The following is an 18749-nucleotide window of genomic DNA, read 5'->3' as shown; positions in this document are numbered from 1 at the left end:
TTTCCCAGCTCAGTCCTGCTGAGGCACGTCTGGAGTAACTCTGAGGTTGCTTTACAAAGCGCAGCTTTGCTGTTTAAAACTAACTCAAGTGTCTTCTCCTGCTCTCCTCGTCTTTCCAACAGGGAGGCCCAGTGGTTGATGAAATTTTACCTCCACCTCCTCCAGACCCTCCAACAGAAAGTGCCTGGGAGAGGGGCCTCCGGCACGCTAAAGAGGTAAATTCCTTCCTCAGGGAATTGCTGGCTGCCTCCAAAATCCACTGGAAAAGCTCTTTTTGGAGCACAGGTGTCTTGCTCTTTCTCTATTCCTTTGGCCCTTTAATCTATTAATTGTGGTTTGTTGTACATCCCAATTGTTAGACAGCCAAGAGGAGCTCAAATCCAGGTTGGGGGGTTATATTTAAGAAATAGTGGGAATTTGTGGCCCTCAAGTCCAGCCCTTCACAAAGCAAAGCTTTAAGCTGATCCAATTTCCCTCCCTTCAGTACCTGTTTCTCCAGTTTGTGATCACTGCAGGGGGGAAACTTCTGTTTCCTGCTGTTCTGAGCTGGTGGAACAGGGAATTAATCAGGAAAAGTCCAATATCCTGCACATTCTGAGGGAAGAAGGTGCTCTGGCTGCAGGAAACCTCCCAAGGGCAGGATTTTTAATATTCCAATTTCTCCCTGCTCCAGGAACCTTCTCTTCTCACACTATTTTTGTGCTCTTTAATAAGGTATTATTTTTTTTTATTAAAAAAAGGTATTGAAAAGGTATTTGTGGTGGTTTCAGTCACTGGTTTTTCTGGGTTTGGATTGAAGTCACTTGAGTAATTTGTGTTGGGACTCAAGTGTTTATTATTTCTTATTAGTAAAACAGTCTCACTGCTGTGAGTTTGGCAGCTTTTCATTAGAAGGCACAAAATGGCCAACAAGCTCTTGTTACAAGGTCTTTTAAGACTAAACTATCCCATTAAGAACTGACACCTGGATTATTTTCCCTTTTAACCCAATAACTGATCCTAAAGAGCCCCAATGGGGACTTTTCTGCCCAATTACAAAATTCCACCCAAACCCATGAAGAAGGAAGAAGAAGCATGAAGAAGAAACCCAGGATGACACCCTGTGCCCTCCATTTTGCTTCCATCCACAACATACTAAAAATCCCAGAATCTAAATTTCTCAGCAAGTGATACACCTACAGTACTCTCTATAATCTATAGATTATAGATTCCACTTTTGTGGATTCTAGTCTGTTCTGGAGTCTAGGAAACTTTCTTCATGAATGAGGGTCAAAGTCAGTGAAGAAGAAGAAGAAACTCAGGATGACGCCCTGTGCCCCCCATCTTGCTTCCATCCACAACATACTAAAAATTCCAAAACCTTAATTTCTCACCAAGTGATACACCTACACTGCTCTCTATAATCTATTTCACATTTTTGTGGATTCCAGTCTATTCTGGAGTTTGGGAAGCTTTCTCCATGGGTGAGGGTCAAAGTCAGTGCTCCCCTGGGGGTCAGGGCACCCCAGAGCAGACAGAGAAATATTCCTGGGTTTCCACAGGTATTAAAAATTGTTGTTCTTTTTAAAAAGGTATTAAAAATACCTTTCTTCTCTTTAAAAAAAGGTATTAAAAAAGGCAACAATGAGGAAGGAGCAGGAGCCTGACTTTGAGGAGAAGAGGTTCACAGTGACCATCGGGGAGGACGAGCGGGAGTTCGACAAGGAGAACGAATTCTTCCGGGACTGGAATTACCGCATCACCCGAGACGTGCGGGACCCCGCGTAAGAGACAGCCCTGGCAGCTCCAGGGAGGGACACCTGGGTGGGACTGCACGGCAGGGAGCCTGCCTGGGGTCCCCTGTCCCTCCACACTGGGGGATGGCACCTCCACACAGGGAGCAGCTCCCATGAGCAGGAGGTTGAGAGCTTGAGCTGCCTCCGCTCGCTCCGGTTCAGCCCCACCTCCCTTCCCGGTCTCCTTGAGCCCTTCCTGCCTCCAGTCTCCTTGGAATTCTGCTCCTCCTGGGTTCTCTCCAGCTCTGCACTGCCTCCCTCACACCAGTGTGTTCTTCCAGCTTTTTTTTCTCCCTTTTTTTCCTTATCCCAACCCACAGAATTTAAAAGCATTCCAGCTGAGGCTGCGAGGTTGGAGCGTGTTCAGTGTGCAGGAGCTGGTGGCCCCAGCTGGGACAGAACAAACACCTGGACTGGTCCCAGTTAAAGCTGGTACACAACAAGCCCCCTAAAGTTAAATTGGGGTTTTAAGGTTAAATTTCAAGTGTTGGAGACCTCAAACCCAGCTCTGGGAAATTGTTTGGTAGTTCTTGAGCCAAGAAAAAGAATGGGAAGAGAATTTTTGGGAAAGAGGCTTGGTTTCTGCAGGAGTACAGGTGGATTTGTCTCTCCTTGCTCGTGCATCCTCTGTTCTTCCTACATGGACAGATTATGGAAATATTTCCACTCCCAGAGGGTTTGCAAGGCTTAGTTCTTTTTATTTTAGAGTGGATGAATTGCAAAAAAAAACCTCTGAAAAGGAGCAGATTAAGCTTTTGTTCAATATTCTTTGATTTGCTCTGGAGTGCAATTCCTTTCCCTAATTAAAAAAAAAATACAAAAAACCCTGTCCTCAGTTCTGCAGCCTGAAGGAAAATATATTTCTAAAGTATTAATATTTTCCTGAGTTTAATTAGCTCTGGATCTTGGCCTTGTGTTCATCTCAGAGGCACCTGGGGTTTACCCCCAGTGTTCTGGGGGCTGTTCATCCATTATCTTCATTTTATGACTGTCCTATAAAATGCACCAGCAGCATTTTGGGCCTCTCTGATGTAGAAATTGTTAAGAGCAGGCCTGGTTTTCATATAGTCCAGAAAAAAAAATGTACTGCACATAACCAGTGTTAAACAAAACTCATCTAACAACTGGAATTCCTGAAAATTCAAGGCTGTGTGAACAGGCTGTGGCATTAAAATATCATCATTGTGTGTGAAGGGAAAAGTTATGAATCTGCTGCTGCAAGCTCTAGAAAATGCTGATTTTTCTCCTCCCCACACACAATTTGTTGCCCAGCTGGACACCTTGCAGCCAACTGAGCACTGGAAGTGCAGCTGGGATGTGGAAAATGCTTTCAGCACTGTCTTGTGACATGTGGACTTGTCTCAGTAGTTCATGAATCCCTTTTTCTTTTTTGAATAACTATAGGGAGGTGGACATCAAAGAAAACATTAACTATGGGTAAGCAGGTCTTTGATTCCAGTACTGTTACAACTGTAAGAGAATTTTCCTTTGCCTTTTTTTTCCATTGCATTTCCTCCAACTTCCGAGGCCACAGACAGACCCCTGTCCCCTCAGCAGCTGACTCAGTGGATAGATTGGATTATTTCTGAGGTGGTAACAATTATTTTCTAGTTATATAAACACTGAATTACCCAAACACACATCAGTGATCCTTTTTGAAATTAAAAAAAAAACCTCCAGTATTATAGGAAGGGGGGATTTGTGCTTGAGGCTTGTCAAAAAGCAGAGGTTCCTTTCTGGCATGGCTTGAGATGTTTTCCTGTCTCTTTGAACACCTGATGTCCCTGAATCCAGGCTGCTCTGGGGTTGGCATCAGGAGTTTGTTGCTGACTGAAGCATCCCAAATCCTGGTTCTCCTTCCCTTGGCTTATTGCTTCAGTCCAAAAGAGAAACCCTAAATTATTTAAAAGCACCGAAAGAAATACAGGTACACTCACAGGGCAGCACCTACATCTTAACCTGGTTTAGGTTATTTGGCACTGTAAAAATTCAAAAAGTGGCCTCTTTATTCCTTTTTTTAATAAATCAGAGTCTCATTATGGATAATCTGGAATTTGGGAGCACTTGCTATGGAATCTTAGCTCTGCCACTGACTCCTCTGTGGCCCTGGAAGTTCCTTACTCCCTGTACCCCCTCCTCATCCTCACAGTGGATCTGATATTTGCACTCCAGGTGCTTGGCTGTTGTGGAGTTGGGGAATTAAAACCATCAAACAATGTAAATAGAAATTAGGAGATGGAGGAAGCAGCTTTAAGGAGGGTGGGGTTTCAATCCTTTTCCTCCCCAAAAATCCTTCATTCTGCAGTTGTGTGTGTGCCACCAGTCCATGGCTGGGCCAGCAGCTGATTCCCACTGGATGATATCAGCTGGAGAAGTGGTGCCTTCATTCCAGGGGGCAATTCCAGGTCCAGGGAGTTGCTGACCTGCCTCCAAAGCTCCACTGCCCCCTGTGCAAAGCTCCTGTCCTGTACTGGTGGCACTGGTGGCAGCCATCACTGCAGGGGCAGGAACTGGGGCACTCCTGAGGAGTTTGGGATGAGCTGTGGGTGCATGGGCAGAAATCCCAGCTCTCAGTCCCTGAGGCAGAACATGTCCTGCTCCCTGTGCAGGCACTGGAAGGGGCTCTCAGAAGCACTCTCTGTGTTTGCACCACATTGGTTTGAAGGCTGAATTTTTGGTAGCTCTTTTTTTGGTGTTTATCAAGAAAGGTTTGTGCTTTTCTCTGATAAGCCTCACTTTAAAAGGCTGTTTGGTTGGGCTGTGTAGAAAATAACCATCTCTGCACAGCCCTGCTGCATGGAACGTGGTTTTGTTGTCACAGTGGCTGAGCTGACCTAGCACACAGAGTTTTTGTGGTGCCAAGTGCCTTTTCCCTCTCTAACACTCCCTGTTTTTCATTGTAGGCTTGATCCCTATGCAGATCCCTATTATGACTATGAAATAGAGCGCTTCTGGCGTGGTGGGCAGTATGAGAATTTCAGGGTTCAGTACACAGACCCCGACCCCTACCGTAACTACAGAGTAAGTAAGGAACTCCCCCCTTCCCCCTTTTCCTTCCTGACTTTCTTCCAGGTTCTTCTGGGCCTTGGCACAGTTCCAGGGCAGTGCTTGAAACAGGAGATTTCAAATAGTTCAGTCTTGGCTCAGTCCCTGCACGGAGCACGCTGGAGGTGAAGGGATGGAGGATGTTCTGTTCCAGCTCCATGAGGGTGAATGCAGTGTGCCAGGCTTGGGAGGGAGGATGGGAAGCTGCCTGATGGAAAAGGACATGGAGTGCTGCTTGACAGTGGCTGGGAAGGCCACTGGCACCTGGCTGGCACCAGCCCTGGCATGGGCACAGCCCCAGGGCAGGGACTGTCCCCTGTGCTGGGCACGGCTGAGGCCACACCTGGGGCTCTGGTCAGGTTTGGGCCCCTCCAAGACAGACCTGGTGGGGCTGGAGCGTGTCCAGGGAAGGGAAGGGAGCTGGGAAAGGAATGGAGAATCCTGAGGGAGCTGGGAAAGGGAATGGAGAACCCTGAGGGAGCTGGGAAAGGACTGGAGAATCCTGAGGGAGCTGAGGGGGCTCAGCCTGGAGAAAAGGAGGCTCAGGGGACCCTCCTGGCTCTGCACAGCTCCTGCCAGGAGGGGACAGGGAACAGGGACAGGAGGAGAGGGAACAGCCTCAAGTTGCACCTGGAGAGGATTAGGTTGGATTTTAGGAAAATTCTTCCATGGAAAGGGTGTAAAGTATTGGAAAAAACTGCTCAGGAAAGTGGTGCAGTCCCCAGCCCTGGAAGTGTTGAGAAAACCTGTGGATGTGGCACCTGGGATCCTGGTCAGTGGTGACCTTGGTGATGGTGCTGGCTGAGGGTTGCACTTGATGATCTGAAGGTCTTTTCCACCCTTAACAATTCCATGTCTGAGGTGGTTCCTGCTCATGCTCCTTGGCTGCTCCTCTGTAGCAGTTGAGCAGTGCTTGCCCATCCTTGGACATCTTGGAGAGGGAAGGAGTTTCCAGGAAAGAACCTGGTTGAAAACTTCAGAAAGGCTCTGAACCCTTTCCCTGCTCTTCCTTTCCCCTCATGCAAACTTTGTGTCTCTGGAGCAGTTACCACACCAACCAGTCCTGCTCAAAGGGGAGCTTTTCAGTGCTTTCCATCAAATCCTTTCAAAAGTAGCTTTTCTTTTGCTCTAAATCCTTGTTTTCTGCAGGACAGGAGCCTGGGCCTCACTGTGGCCACACATGACCAATTATTTTCCTGGTGCTCATTTGCAAAGTTAATTATCTGGTTATAGAAATGATCAGCAATGAGGGGAAAGACTCGTAAACATCAACACGTTTATTTAATAAGCTTCATAAACCAAATTAATCCAAGCATTGCCTTTGAAAACAACAGTTGTGTGGGATGTGATGCTGGGTTTGTATCCAGGGTATGCTCAGCAGGATCCAGATTATTGATCTCCAGATTATTGATCTCCAGATTATTGATCTCCATGTCATTGGTTTGCAGATTATTGATACCAATCCTTTGCTGAGGGAGAGCAGATGTAAATCCTGGCATTCCCAGGATTGATCTGGAATTGTAATTCCTGGCATTCCCATTCATTAATCTCCATATCATTGTGTTGCAGATTATTGATCTCTATATCATTGGTTTGGAGATTATTGATCTCGATCCTTTGCTGAGGGAGGGCAGATGTAATTTCCAGCATTCCCAGGATTGATCTGGAATTGTAACTCCTGATGTTCCCGTGTCACTGATCTCCAAGTCATTGATCTCCAGATAATTGATCTCCATGACATTGATCTCCATGTCATTGGTTTGCAGATTATTGATCCTTTGCTGAGGGAAGGCGGTTGTAATTCCTGGCATTCCCATATCATTGATCTCCAGATTATTGATCTCCATGTCATTGATCTCCATGTCATTGGTTTGCAGATTATTGATCTCAATCCTTTGCTGAAGGAGGGCAGATGTAATTCCTGGCATTCCCATGTCATTGATCTCTAGATTATTACCTCCATGTCATTGGTTTGCAGATTATTGATCCCTTGCTGAGGGAGGGCGGATGTAATTCCCGGCATTCCCAGATCTGCCACCCTTTGCCGGGAGCTGCTCCCACAGCATCACCACCATGGCTTCTCTGTTGTTTTTCCCAAGGAACGAGAGCGAGAACGGGAGCGGGAGCGAGAGACCCGGCAGCGGGAGCGGGAACGGGAGCGGGAGCGTGAGCGGGAACGCGAGCGGCGGCAGCGGGAGCGCGAGCGGGAGCGGGAACGGGAGCGCGACAAGGAGCGGCAGCGGCGCAAGGAGGAGTGGGAACGGGAGAGGGAGCGGGTGAAGAGGGACGAGAAGGACAGGCAGCACCGGGACCGGGACAGGGACCGCGACCGGGACCGCGACAAGGACAAGGACAAGGCCAAGCCGCGCTCCCCGCTGCTCCCCAGGTGAGTGTGAGCTGGGATCCTGCCTGGGGGGAGTCACAGGGAACAGTGGGATATCGCAGTTATTGCCATGTGGTCGTGGGAAAGGTGCGTTGTGGGGGTGTTTGCAGGGGTCCCAGGACAAGGGAAGAGATGAGAATTTTGACTCTATATTTCAGAAGGTTGATTTGTTATTTTATTATATATATTATATTAAAACTATACAAAATAGTATATATAATTAATATATATTACATATTAATTAATATATATAATTAATATATATACTGCATATAATTAATATCTATTATATTAAAACTATACTAAAAGAACTATAAATATTATGTTAAAACTATACAAAATAGTATATATAATTAATATCTATTACATATTAATTAATATATATAATTAATATATATTATATATAGTGTATATGATTAATATCTATTATATTAAAACTATACTAAAAGAACTAGAAATATTATGTTAAAACTATATATATAATTAATATATATTATATATTAATATATATAACCAATATATATTATATATGTAGTATATATAATTAATATACATTCTATTAAAACGATACTAAAATAACTATAATTATATTAAAACTATACTGAATACTATATATAATTAATATATTACATATTAATATATACAATTAATATTATATATAGTATATATAATTAATATGTATTATATGAAAACTATACTAAATAGTATATATAATTAATATATATTATATATTAATTAATATATAATTAATACATATTTTATATATAGTATATACAATTAATATATATTATATTAAAACCATACTAAAAGAATAGAAGAAAGGATTTCATCAGAAGGCTAGCAAGGAATAGAAAGGAATGGAATGATAATAAAATCTTGTGACTGACTAGAGAGTCCGAGACAGCTGGACTTTGGCCATTAATTGAAAACAACTACATGAGATCAATCAAAGATGCACTTGTTGCATTCCACAGCAGCAGATAATTATTGTTTACATTTCGCTTCTGAAGCTTCTCAGCTTCTCAAGAGAAAAAATCCTAACAAAAAGATTTTTCATAGAATATCTCTGTGACATTGGATGTGCTCTGAAGGAATGCTGGAAGTGCTGAAACTTTCAGAAAATAGTGGGAGTTGGTTCTGTCTGTCAGAGGCTTCTCCAGGAGGTCCAGGTTCTCTTTTGAAATTAAGGAGGATGTGAATTGGCAGAATTCAGTTTGATTATTGTCTATAATACTAATATTGAAGGAGATTTTTCCTTTTGAAAGCAGGATAATTAAGATATTTTCAATAATCTTAATGGCACGAAGCTGTGTCAAGTTACGTTTAGGGTGGATATTAGCAGAAGCTTCTTCACTCAGAGCACAGTTAGGCACTGGAACAGGTTCTCCCTGGAAGAGGTCACAGCACCAAATGTGACAGAGTTAAGAAGCATCTGGGCAGTGTTGTTGTGACTGATCCCGGTGTGTGTAACTGCTGAGGACAGTTGTAGTTAGTGAACCATGTGGCCACTAAGTGGAGCTAAAACATCAGTGACAATGAGTGCATAACCTGACCCTGAAAGCAGGAGTGTCCTTTGCTGTGGAGATGGTCAGCTCCTCCCTCTTCGCTTCAGGCTGGAGAGGTTTTGGGAGGATGAGGGACTACTGCAGGTTGGTTCCCTAGGAGCCCTGTGGTGGCACCCTTTGAGGCCCTGAGAAATGTCTGTCACAAGAACCAGGGCTGCTTTGGGAGTTTGTGGATAGCAGAAGTATCTGGAGATTTAAGTACAACTCAAAAAAGGAAAGGAATTGTCCTTGGCATGAATGTCTGCTCAGTGGAATTGCAGCATGAGTTCAGGTTTGCTTCTGATCACCCGTTTGTGGAAATCCTGGTTGTGACCTGTATGAAAGAGAAAATGGAACCAGACAGACTGAAAGTGCAGCAATGTGATTCCTGTTTTGTTCCTCTGTCAATGATTTACGTATCCTGCCTTCCCAGCCTCCTCTGGCTGGGGCACATTTGTAAAGCACTGGATAAATATCCCAGTGGAATGGAAGCCCCGGTGTCACAACCTCATTTGGCTCAGAATCATGGAAAAGGATCACATTTTTTGCAGAGGGACATCTTGGTCTAGTGGAAGGTCTCTGCCCTTGGCAGAGGCGGTGAGATGAGATGAGCTTCAATGTCCTTCTCAACCCAACCCATTCTATGATTTGGGATCTTCAGGAAAACTGCTGAACAGTTTCTTGGGAAGAGTGGCAGACGGAGACTCCCAGAGTGTGGAGCAGCCTGGGGACACTCAGGCATGTGTGGGGCACAGAGAAGTGCAGGGAAGCTGTTTCCCAAGATTCACTGGAGCTTTTCCTGCTGCCTGGTGTCTGTGCTGTTCCTCTGCACTGGAGGAAGGTGTGAAACACAATGGGCATGAGGAAGAGTTGGATCAATGAAGAGCAGGGCTAGGAATGCCAGGAATGAGGCTCCACGTGGAATCAGGTGGTTTCAGGTGGGAGCAGGGCTTAGTCCTGAATCCAGCCTGGAATTTTTATCTGCATTGCTGAAAGAGTAGCTGGTTTTTGTCCCTCTTTCCCAAGAGGAAGTGACAGTTTCAGAACGGTCTGGAGGAGCAGTTATAGGGACACCATAATTACATGTTCCGTTTAATTATAATCTTCACTTAACAGCCACGATTTGTGCACCTTAATTACCACGTTGCCCCGGTGGTTTGTGCTCTCCTTGGCTTGGTGATGGGACAGATCTTGTCGAGACCCATGTGATGGAGATGATGTCAATGAAAGTGATGTCACCTGCTTGGCAGCTCAAGGTCACGAGTCAGTGACAGTCAGTGTGACCCAAGGATGAGCCTGCTGGCTGCTCCTTCCCCTGGCACTCCTGGAGTCCTGGGGCAGGGCTCTCTTGGGAGAGTTTGGGCTGCCAGTGCTGCCCAAAGGGTGCTGGGTAGGAGCAGTGGCTGTGCTCACCAATCTTGGATCCCTCTCATTCCATGAAACCACGTGAGAGCCCAGAGATGGGGTGGCCAGCATTCAGGGGATACACATTCCCTGCTTCCCTCTGGCACAAGGGAGCTGGGAATGCCTCTTGTGTCTCCAAAACAGGCTCCTTGAGATGAGTCTTGGTCATTCAGAAATAGTTTCTGATGCACCTCTTTGCTTTTTTTAATTCTGCTATGGAGAGGGACTTTTCAATGGGCATGGAGTGACAGGGCAAGAGGGAATGGCTTAAAGTTCAAGGGAGAGCAGGTTTAGATGGAATATTGGGAAGGAATTCTTCCCTGTGAGGGTGGTGAGGCCTTGGCACAAGTTGCCCACACTGGAAGGTACCCTAAAGCCCATCCCATCCCCTGCCATGGGATTTCAGTTCCCATGGTGGACATCCCTATCAACATGACCCCATCCCACAGCTCTGCAGGTGTCTGGTGGAGAAAACAAACCTGCAGAAAGAAGTTTTGAAGAAGCTTTTTAACAAGTGAAAGCATAATTCCAGCTTCTCCCTTGGAGGCCACGTCCCTCACCCGTCGCTTGGCATTTGCCCAGCAGTCCCCGTCACGCTCGTGCTGTGACCTGGCTCTGGCCTGTGTCCCACGTCACTTTGTGACCAGCTCCCAACTTCCTCATGGCAGTGCAGTGGCTCGAGCCGTGTCACCTTTTCTCCAGATTGCTCCGTGCCAGCTCCAGAGGGGCAGCTCTGGCATCCTGGGGCCGAGCAGCTCCCGCTGAATGTGTCACACCTGGCATTGCTGCGCGCTTCCTGGCAAGCAGGATGCAGGGCAGTGCCACAGCACACACCTGGGGCTCTGCTGCCTCTATTTATAGACTCTGGGCTTTCCCTAATTGCTGGATCCCAGCTTTTGGCAGGTCCAGCCTCTCCGGACTGGCTCACGCCACGGCTGCCCGTTAACATTCCTGCCACTTGCACGGCCCACGCGGGCCTGGCGCTGATGAGCTGGGAGAGCTCCTCCTCAGGAATGGGAGAGCTCCTCCAGAGGGCTGGGATTGCTCCTCCAGAGGGCTGGCAGAGCTCCACAGAGATGGGAGAGCTCCTCCAGAGGGTTGGGAGGGCTTCAGAGAGATGGGAAAGCTCCTCCATGGGGCTGGGAGAGCTCCTCCACAGAACTTGGAGGATTCCTCCACAGGGTTTGGAGAGCTCCTCCACAGAACTTGGAGAATTCCTCCACAGGGTTTGGAGAGCTCCTCCACAGAGATTGGAGAGCTCCTCCACAGGGCTCAGAGAACTCCTCCACAGAGGTTGTGCAAGCAGCACTGAGCTTTGCCCAAGGCAGAGCTGAGGGTGTCTGTAATTCCAGGTCCATGTCAGTTGGTCTGTCGGTGTAGGGGCTCCCGCAGGAGCTGGAGGAGGGAACAAACCAGGACCTACAGAATCAAGGGATGAGAGAACCCAAACAGCCAGGAACACAGGAACAAGTTGCCTTTCCATTCTGCTGAAAGCAGGGAGGTTTAACCTGATCTCTAAACAACAGAGGAGTTTAAGGCTAAAAATGTGGAGAAGCCAGAGTTGTTCCCAGCATTGCTGCGTGATGGAGCTGAGGGGAAATAGAATTTAACAAAGATTTAAGCCCTGATGCATTCAGGGACAAGTGTTTCTCCTTGAAACTGTGGGAAGAAGAGGCTGCAGTGTTTGGGCTCCAATGGGATTGTCACATGTGGATTGGCCTTTTTTGAAGGAATTCACAAAATTGTCTTCCAGTACCTGTAGGAGCTGCTGAGAAAGAGAGAGGGACTTTGAACAAGAGCATGGAGAGACAGGACAAGGAGAGATGGATTCCAAGTGGCAGAGAGGAGGTTTAGATTGGATTGTGGGAGGAAATTCTTCCCTGTTAGGGTGGGGGAGCTCCTGGCACAGGTGCCCAGGGGAGCTGTGGCTGCCCCTGGATCTCTGGAACTGTGTGAGGCCAGGTTGGAGCACCCTGGGCTGGTGGAAGGTGTCCCTGCCATGGCAGGGGGTAGAATGAGATGAGCTTTAAAGATACTTTCCAAGCCAAACCATTCCATGATTCTGTGACTGTGCAGTTGCTGTTTTAAGCTTTGTGTTGGTTTTTTTTTTCCCCAAGCTTCAGATGAGCACTCCAAGAAGTTTAAAATCTGAGATTGCACTGCTGGTAAAACTGTTCCTCCCCCTCCTCCTCCCCCTCCCTCCTCAGGCATCGAACACTCAGACAAGCCAGGACACTTTATGATCAATTAGAGGGATAACTTGGCTGTCTGTCCTCCTGCTCCCATCTCCAGAACGAGTTCTGATGCCCCAGGCTGGGCCTGATTTTTGCTGAGTGCAAAATTCCTTCTTTTTCTCTCTGTTGTGCAAAGCCTTTCAGGGATAAAGAAGTGACATGAAATATGTCCTGTGAAGAAACTTAGAGCAGTGCAAGATGTTCTGACCCTTAGCTGGGGGCAGAGGCTCTACACACTGAAATAATTTGCTTTAATCCTTCCTGTTGTTGCCATAGGCTTTTATCCCACCAGCATCCGAGGGAATCTGTTCCAGGAGCTCATGGAGCAAGCCAGGGTTGTGGGGCCTGTTGGTGGTTGTATTCCCAAAGCACTGAGGGACATTCAGGAGATCATTCCCAAGGGGCAGCACTGGCACTGATGTCCCTGTGACAGGGACAGCACCCAGGAGTGGCTGGGGCTGTGCCAGGGCAGTTTTAGGTTGGATCAGGGAAAGGTTCTTCCCCCAGAGGGTGCTGGGCACTGCCCAGGTTCCCAGGGAATGGGCACAGCCCCGAGGCTGCCAGAGCTCCAGGAGAGTTTGGACAGTGCTCTCAGGGATGCACAGGGTGGGAGTGTTGGGGTGTCTGTGCAGGGCCAGGAGTTGGACCCACCAGAGAGAGATGGAACCTCAATTTTGCTGCCCCCTCAGCTGGGGTGCACTTGGTGTTGATCAAGCAAGGAGGAAGAAGGTCCATGAGATGGACATCCATGAGATGGAAATCGCACCTGGATTTGCTCTCCAAGGAATACTGGGATTCTGGTGGGGAGCAGCATGGCAAAATGAACCTTGGAGTGAGACATTGTCATCTCCAGTCTTGGACTTTGTCCTGATGTCTGACCTGAAAGCTCTTCCCACAAAGACCAGACAAGCTTCAGGCTGTGCCTGGGGAGGCTCAGGTTGGACATCAGGAGGAATTTCTTTATGGAAAAAATTACTGAGCTCTGGAATGGGCTGCCCTGGGAGATGGTGGAGTCCCCATCCCTGGAGGTGTCCAGGGAGGGACAGGGTGGGGATCAGTCACAGGCTGGACTTGATGACCTTGGAGCTCTTTTCCAACCTCAGTGACTCTGGGATTCTCATGGTGTGGAGCCCAGATTCCATGGAACACCAGTGCCAGGTAGGATGGGGAGAAGGAGGGGGCTCTTGTCCTCAGAGATGTTCCCAGGAGGTGACAGCAGCTCTGAAGGTGCCAGGAAGGAGCAGTGGCTGACACACCATCCTGTCATTATCACACACACCACACTTTTTTTGGAAGGAAGTTCCCTCCATCAGGACTAAAACCTATTAATGGAGAGCACTTAGGCATCCATTAAAAACCAAAATAACCCCCTGAGTGGGGATTCAGACAACTGACAGCAAAGTCAGGAAGGACAAATCCTAAATCCTCCTAAAACCTTTCCAACAAGGAACACTGAGCTTCTCCCAAGGTGTCACCTGGAGAGTGAGGTGCTGCAGATTCCAGGACAGAAGGTGACAAGGTGACGTGATCCCAGGCCCTGCTCACCCTTGTGTTGTTTTCTCAGGCTGGCTCAAGTTGACTTTGTTAATCTCTGAGCACGTTAATGAGCAGGATAACCCAGGCTCTGGAATCAGTGCAGGTTATCCAGGGCCTGCAAGTCAGAAAGTGTTGGAGTGAGCTTGATTAGATAAAGGAGTGGCAAAAAGAAGGGAATGCAAATGGAGTGATTCATGGTGGTGTGTGCACCACAAAGCAACTGAGCTCGTTTTTTTGGAAGAATCTCCAATTCTGAGTGTTCCTGGGTCGTCGTTGTCTTTCCTCAGAGCTTCTGGTAGTCTCCCAATGCTGCCAGCTGGACTTGTTCCCTATTTTTTGGGTGTAGAAGCTCCGAGTGAAAGTAGCTGTCAGTTTTGGGGGGCTTAGTGATGGCATCTCATCCTGCTGCCTAAAGGTGGGAGGATGGTGGATTTGGGATCCTTAGTTTTCCCTGTGGAAATCTGTTAATTCCTAAAAGAAATCCTTCATTGGTTGCCATTTTTCTGCCCCAGGAGGAGGAGCAGGCAGGGCAGACAGCTCTGTGCTCTGCCTGGTTTTGGAGTTGGGCATTGCTAAAAGCCTGGAATGCCCTGATTTAGTCTTGGATCCATGAAAATTGAGTGAAGGGGGAATCCAGCCTCCATCCAGGGGCAGGGATTTGTTGTGCAGGTGTCTGCACCTCCCTGGGCAGCTTGCAGCAGTGCAGGGGATTAAGGGAAGCAAATGACCCCAGGCTGTTGAGTTTCCCAGGTTTTACCTTCTCCAGCTGGAGCTGGACCTCTGCTCCTGCACACTCCAGGTGTTCCAGGACCGCTCAGAGAAGGAATTCCCTTCTTTCCACATTCAGAACACATCCTGTGCCACCCCAAGGTTCTTTGGAATCTCAGTCCAGTGCCCTGCATGGAAGCTGTGCTGTGATAAACACGATAACAACTTGTTTACATCCCCGTTTTTCACGGTGCAGCTGCCACCCCGAGCCATGGAACCTGCTTAGACAGCTCTGCTTTCATTTCTGCTCCCAGGACTTTGGAGAAGTTGGTGATAAGAACCGCTCTGCTCTGGAGCCAGGCTGGGAGAGCTGGAGGTGTTCAGCTTGGAGAAGGAAAGGCTCCAGGGAGAGCTCAGAGCCCCTTCCAGAGCCTAAAGGGGCTCCAGGAGAGCTGCAGAGGGACTGGGGACAAGGATGGAGGGACAGGACACAAGGAATGGCTTTAAACTGCCAGACTTGATGCGATATTGGAAAGGAATTCTTCCCTTTGAGGATGGAGGTTGCCCAGAGAAGCTGTGGCTGCCTCATCCCTGGAGGTCCCCAGGCCTGGTTGGATGGGACTTGGAGCACCCTGGGACAGTGGAAGGTGTCCCTGCACAGGGACTGGGTGAGTTTTAATGTCCCTTCCCACCCAAACCCATTTTGTGATTCCATCATGATAAAGTCTGTGGATCGAACCAAGCTTTCCAAGTTCTCCACAAAAAATTCCTGCTGCCTGAAATTTCTGTTGGTCCTTGAGCTGCTGCCTCCACTTCCCCAGCAGCAGCAGAAGAGTTTCATTACCCTAAATCGAGATGGAGAGCAGTGAGTGGCTCAGATATGGATCTCAAGGAATGTGATTTTGTTTGGCATTTCAGAGATGGAGTTACAGGGAGATGCCCCAGCCTGGATTTTAGTGGAACAAGGTAATTCCAGGGCAGGATCAGTGGCACATTCCAGGCAGGATCCTGCCTCCTGCTCATGGAGAGGAGGCTCTCCAGGCGTCAAATGCTCAGCCCTCAGGGGAGATGCCATCTCAGATAGCTTTATCTCCCTGCTGGGATGATTTCATCCTGGAGGTTCAGATTGTATCTCCACTCTTTAATTTCCAAGCCTCTCCCTGTCAGGCTTTGAAGAAATCCTTCCTTTTTTTTTTTCCTTTTTTTTTTTTTATTGAAGTGACTGATAACTCAGCTTCAGATGGAAACGGCTTGAGAAAAACATTTTCCCTGCTAATATTTCACCAAGACCAATGGGCAGCAGCAGCTCCAAGGCCCAGCATTCCCTGTCCTGGACACGCTGTAGGTGGCTTTCCAGAGCTGTTGTCCCTCTCCATTACTCCAAGACAGGAAGAGTTCCTGCGTGCTTGCACTCTGCTGGAATTTATTTTGCAGCACTTACAGGTCCCTCCACAGCTGCCTTGGCACATGGCTCCAGTCATTCCTCGAGTCCGCTTCCTCTGGAAAATTCCACTGCAGGAAAAGCAGCGCCGGCGCTGCTGACGCAATCGCGGCTTTCCTGCAGGAGCACAGGGGCTGGGAAACCATCGCTGCACTTTCCTCCTGGAGAAAAGGAAGCTGGAAGAGCAGCCCCAAGCCAGGCTGACGTCACTGCTGCCCAGGGCTGATGAGGTTTGGTTCCCTGGGCCAGGATGGGAAGGACAGGAAGCCTTTCCTTTGCACGCTCATTTTCCCCTCCAAGATTAGAAATGCTGTGGCAGCATTTGCATAATACATGAGGACAATTTCAGCTGGGCAGCTCTTTTTTTCCCCCTCCGACGTTTTGTTGGGCTCAGTGACGTTCAGCTGGGTTTTTTTGGGAGGCAGGTTTGTTTGGGAGCTGGCTGAGCCACACTGGGGTGCTGCCAGCTGGAGCTGCCTCTGCTCCTCCCCTCCCTGCCAAAGCCACGTTCAGCTTCACTTCTCCTCCTGATTGCTGTCATTACATTCCAGCCAAATGGGCATCAGCGTGTTCCTTCTGGAAAAGAAAACTTTTAGTTGTTTTAAGGGTAAAATTGCCTTTGGAAGCTGCTGCCCAAGTGATTCCTGAGGATCTGGGTGGAAATTCAGGTGCTTTTAGTCACTCTTCTCTTGTCTCTTCTTCCCTCTAATTAATTTTTTTAAAACCTTGTGGAAGAGACTTCGGAGTTAATTGTGAAATATTTCAATTGTTTCCTAAAAATTGGAATTTGGTGAAAAAGATGGGGATGAACAGGAGAGTTCTTTGCCACTCTGTGCTGAAGTGGGTGAGGTTTGCCAGCAGCCTGGGCAGCTGTGTGAGGGTGAGGATGAGCTCCTGAGCTGATCCCAGGCTCACCAGCCCTGGAGTTCTTCCCTCCTTTCCTCCCTTTCACCATGGCAGGTTGATCTCACTGAGCCAGCAGCAAACCATTCTTATTTTTTCATTTCTTGAATTCAGGAGCTGGGAGCTCCACCAAGCACCAGATCCAGTGCAAAATCACCTGGCTGTAGGAGTGAAAGTGAGGAGAAATCCTCCCTTCCTCATCTCCCAGCCGTGGCAAATGGCCAGGCTGTCATTGGGATGTTCTCTAGGGAGCTTCTCCTGCTCACTTTCCATCCTGCCTCCTGAATTCCACTGGAGGAGATGAATCCAGCAGCAGCAGCTCCCAGTTTTAGGTTGAACAAGTGTCTTTGGTGATGGCACACGTTGGAAGCTCTGAGGAAAGGCTTTGAAATTGTCCTGACAGGAGCAGCACCTTCCTCATCTGTAGTGCTGAGTCAAAAAGCCAAGCACACCCCAAAAGGAGACTTTCTGTTGTGGTTTTCCTGGGGAAGAACCTTTCCTCCAGAAAGTGACTTCATCCAGAGGGAATTGCATCAAACCAGGTAATAGGTGCAGGTAAATGAGATTTGCTTTCAGAGTCATCCCTGCTCCCAGCTGGAACCCAAGCTCTGAAGTTGTTCCAGCTCCCAGCATGGGCTGTTGGATGTGAGTTTGAGGTGGTTTTAAGGGACAACAAATCCTGGAGGATGCTTTTCTTTCTGAAAACTGGTTCAGGAGGGAGTTGAGCCTGAAGAGGTGAGGGCATTCATTAGTTCATGGACTTGTGGGTATCCTGAGCTGGAAAGGACACACAGGGATCTTCAGCCAGTGCTTGGCTCTGCCCAGGACACCAAAATCCAATCCTGGGCATTGTCCTGGAGCTCTGGCAGCCTCAGGGCTGTGCCCAGCACCCTCTGGGGGAAGAACCTTTTCCTGATATCCACCCTAAACCTCCCTGACAGAGCTGTTGGTTTCCAGATTTGTCATTCTGGAGAAACTTCTCCAGAGGTTTTATCCAGGATAAAGCTGCCTGTGGCAGCAGAATGTTGCCCCTGCACCTCCCAGAGCTCACAGACTGCAATCCCCTGGGAAGGGACACTGGATCAGGATATTGGGCATGTTCCATGAGCACCCTCACGTGGTTTTCTCTCCTGCTTTCCTTGCTCTTTATCCTGCTGCTTCATGCAAGGTGTGGAGGCTTCTCCCAGTCTTCTTTTCCTTCTTTCTCTGCACTTGGTTGGTTTCAGGATATTCCAGAGGTGAAATTGGCAATTCCAAATGGGTTTGTAAACATCTGCTGGAAGGAGCCTTTGAGCCCAGCTTGGACTATTGAATGTTAGCAGGTTATAGCATATTCCAAGTTTTGGTGTTCCTCCAAGGTGAAATACTCATGGAATTGTGGCTGTAACTGGGAAAACTTGACCAGAGCACTGCAGGTACCCTGTGCTGGGTTAAACAGGGTGTGTTGGAGCAGTGCTGGGAGAGGGGGAGGATGGAATGGGGCTGCTGGGGAGTAAAGCTGAGCCAGGACCCTGCCTGGGACTCCCTTCCTGGCACTCTGTGTGGGATGGAGGATCCAGTTCTCCTCTGCTGGGGCTGGAGTGAGATGGGTGGGAGGGATGAACATGAAAGGAGGGGTTTTCCTCTGAATATTCTGAGGGAGTTGTGGGACAAAGAGTAAAATTGCTTTTACATCAGCAGAGATAAGGAAAGAGTCAGATGCTGGATTTTTAGGTCAGCACATCCCAGTCCTGGGCTGGGGATGAGGAAACTCTGCCAAAAAGGAGGGGATGAGGC

At 48.1% G+C, this 18749-nt stretch overlaps 1 protein-coding gene across 4 annotated transcripts in view; it reads left to right on the top strand.

Annotated features, from left to right (window-relative positions):
- Nucleotides 1-18749, top strand: part of ZC3H18 (zinc finger CCCH-type containing 18) — a 44940-nt gene that overhangs the window by 10348 nt on the left and 15843 nt on the right. For 3 of the 4 annotated variants that reach the window (XM_030956068.1, XM_030956066.1, XM_030956067.1), the window contains 5 exons: nt 123-215; nt 1606-1763; nt 3180-3212; nt 4679-4796; nt 6920-7206. In XM_030956068.1, coding sequence (XP_030811928.1) covers nt 123-215; nt 1606-1763; nt 3180-3212; nt 4679-4796; nt 6920-7206 — 689 coding nt within the window. The remainder of the gene's footprint in view (nt 1-122; nt 216-1605; nt 1764-3179; nt 3213-4678; nt 4797-6919; nt 7207-18749) is intronic. The other variant, XM_030956069.1, reaches the window with a different exon arrangement.

The sequence above is a fragment of the Camarhynchus parvulus genome, chromosome 11 (genome assembly GCF_901933205.1).
Source record: "Camarhynchus parvulus chromosome 11, STF_HiC, whole genome shotgun sequence".
Lineage (NCBI taxonomy): Eukaryota > Metazoa > Chordata > Aves > Passeriformes > Thraupidae > Camarhynchus > Camarhynchus parvulus.
Note: the sequence above shows the minus strand (reverse complement) of the source record. Positions and strands in the feature narration are given on the sequence as shown.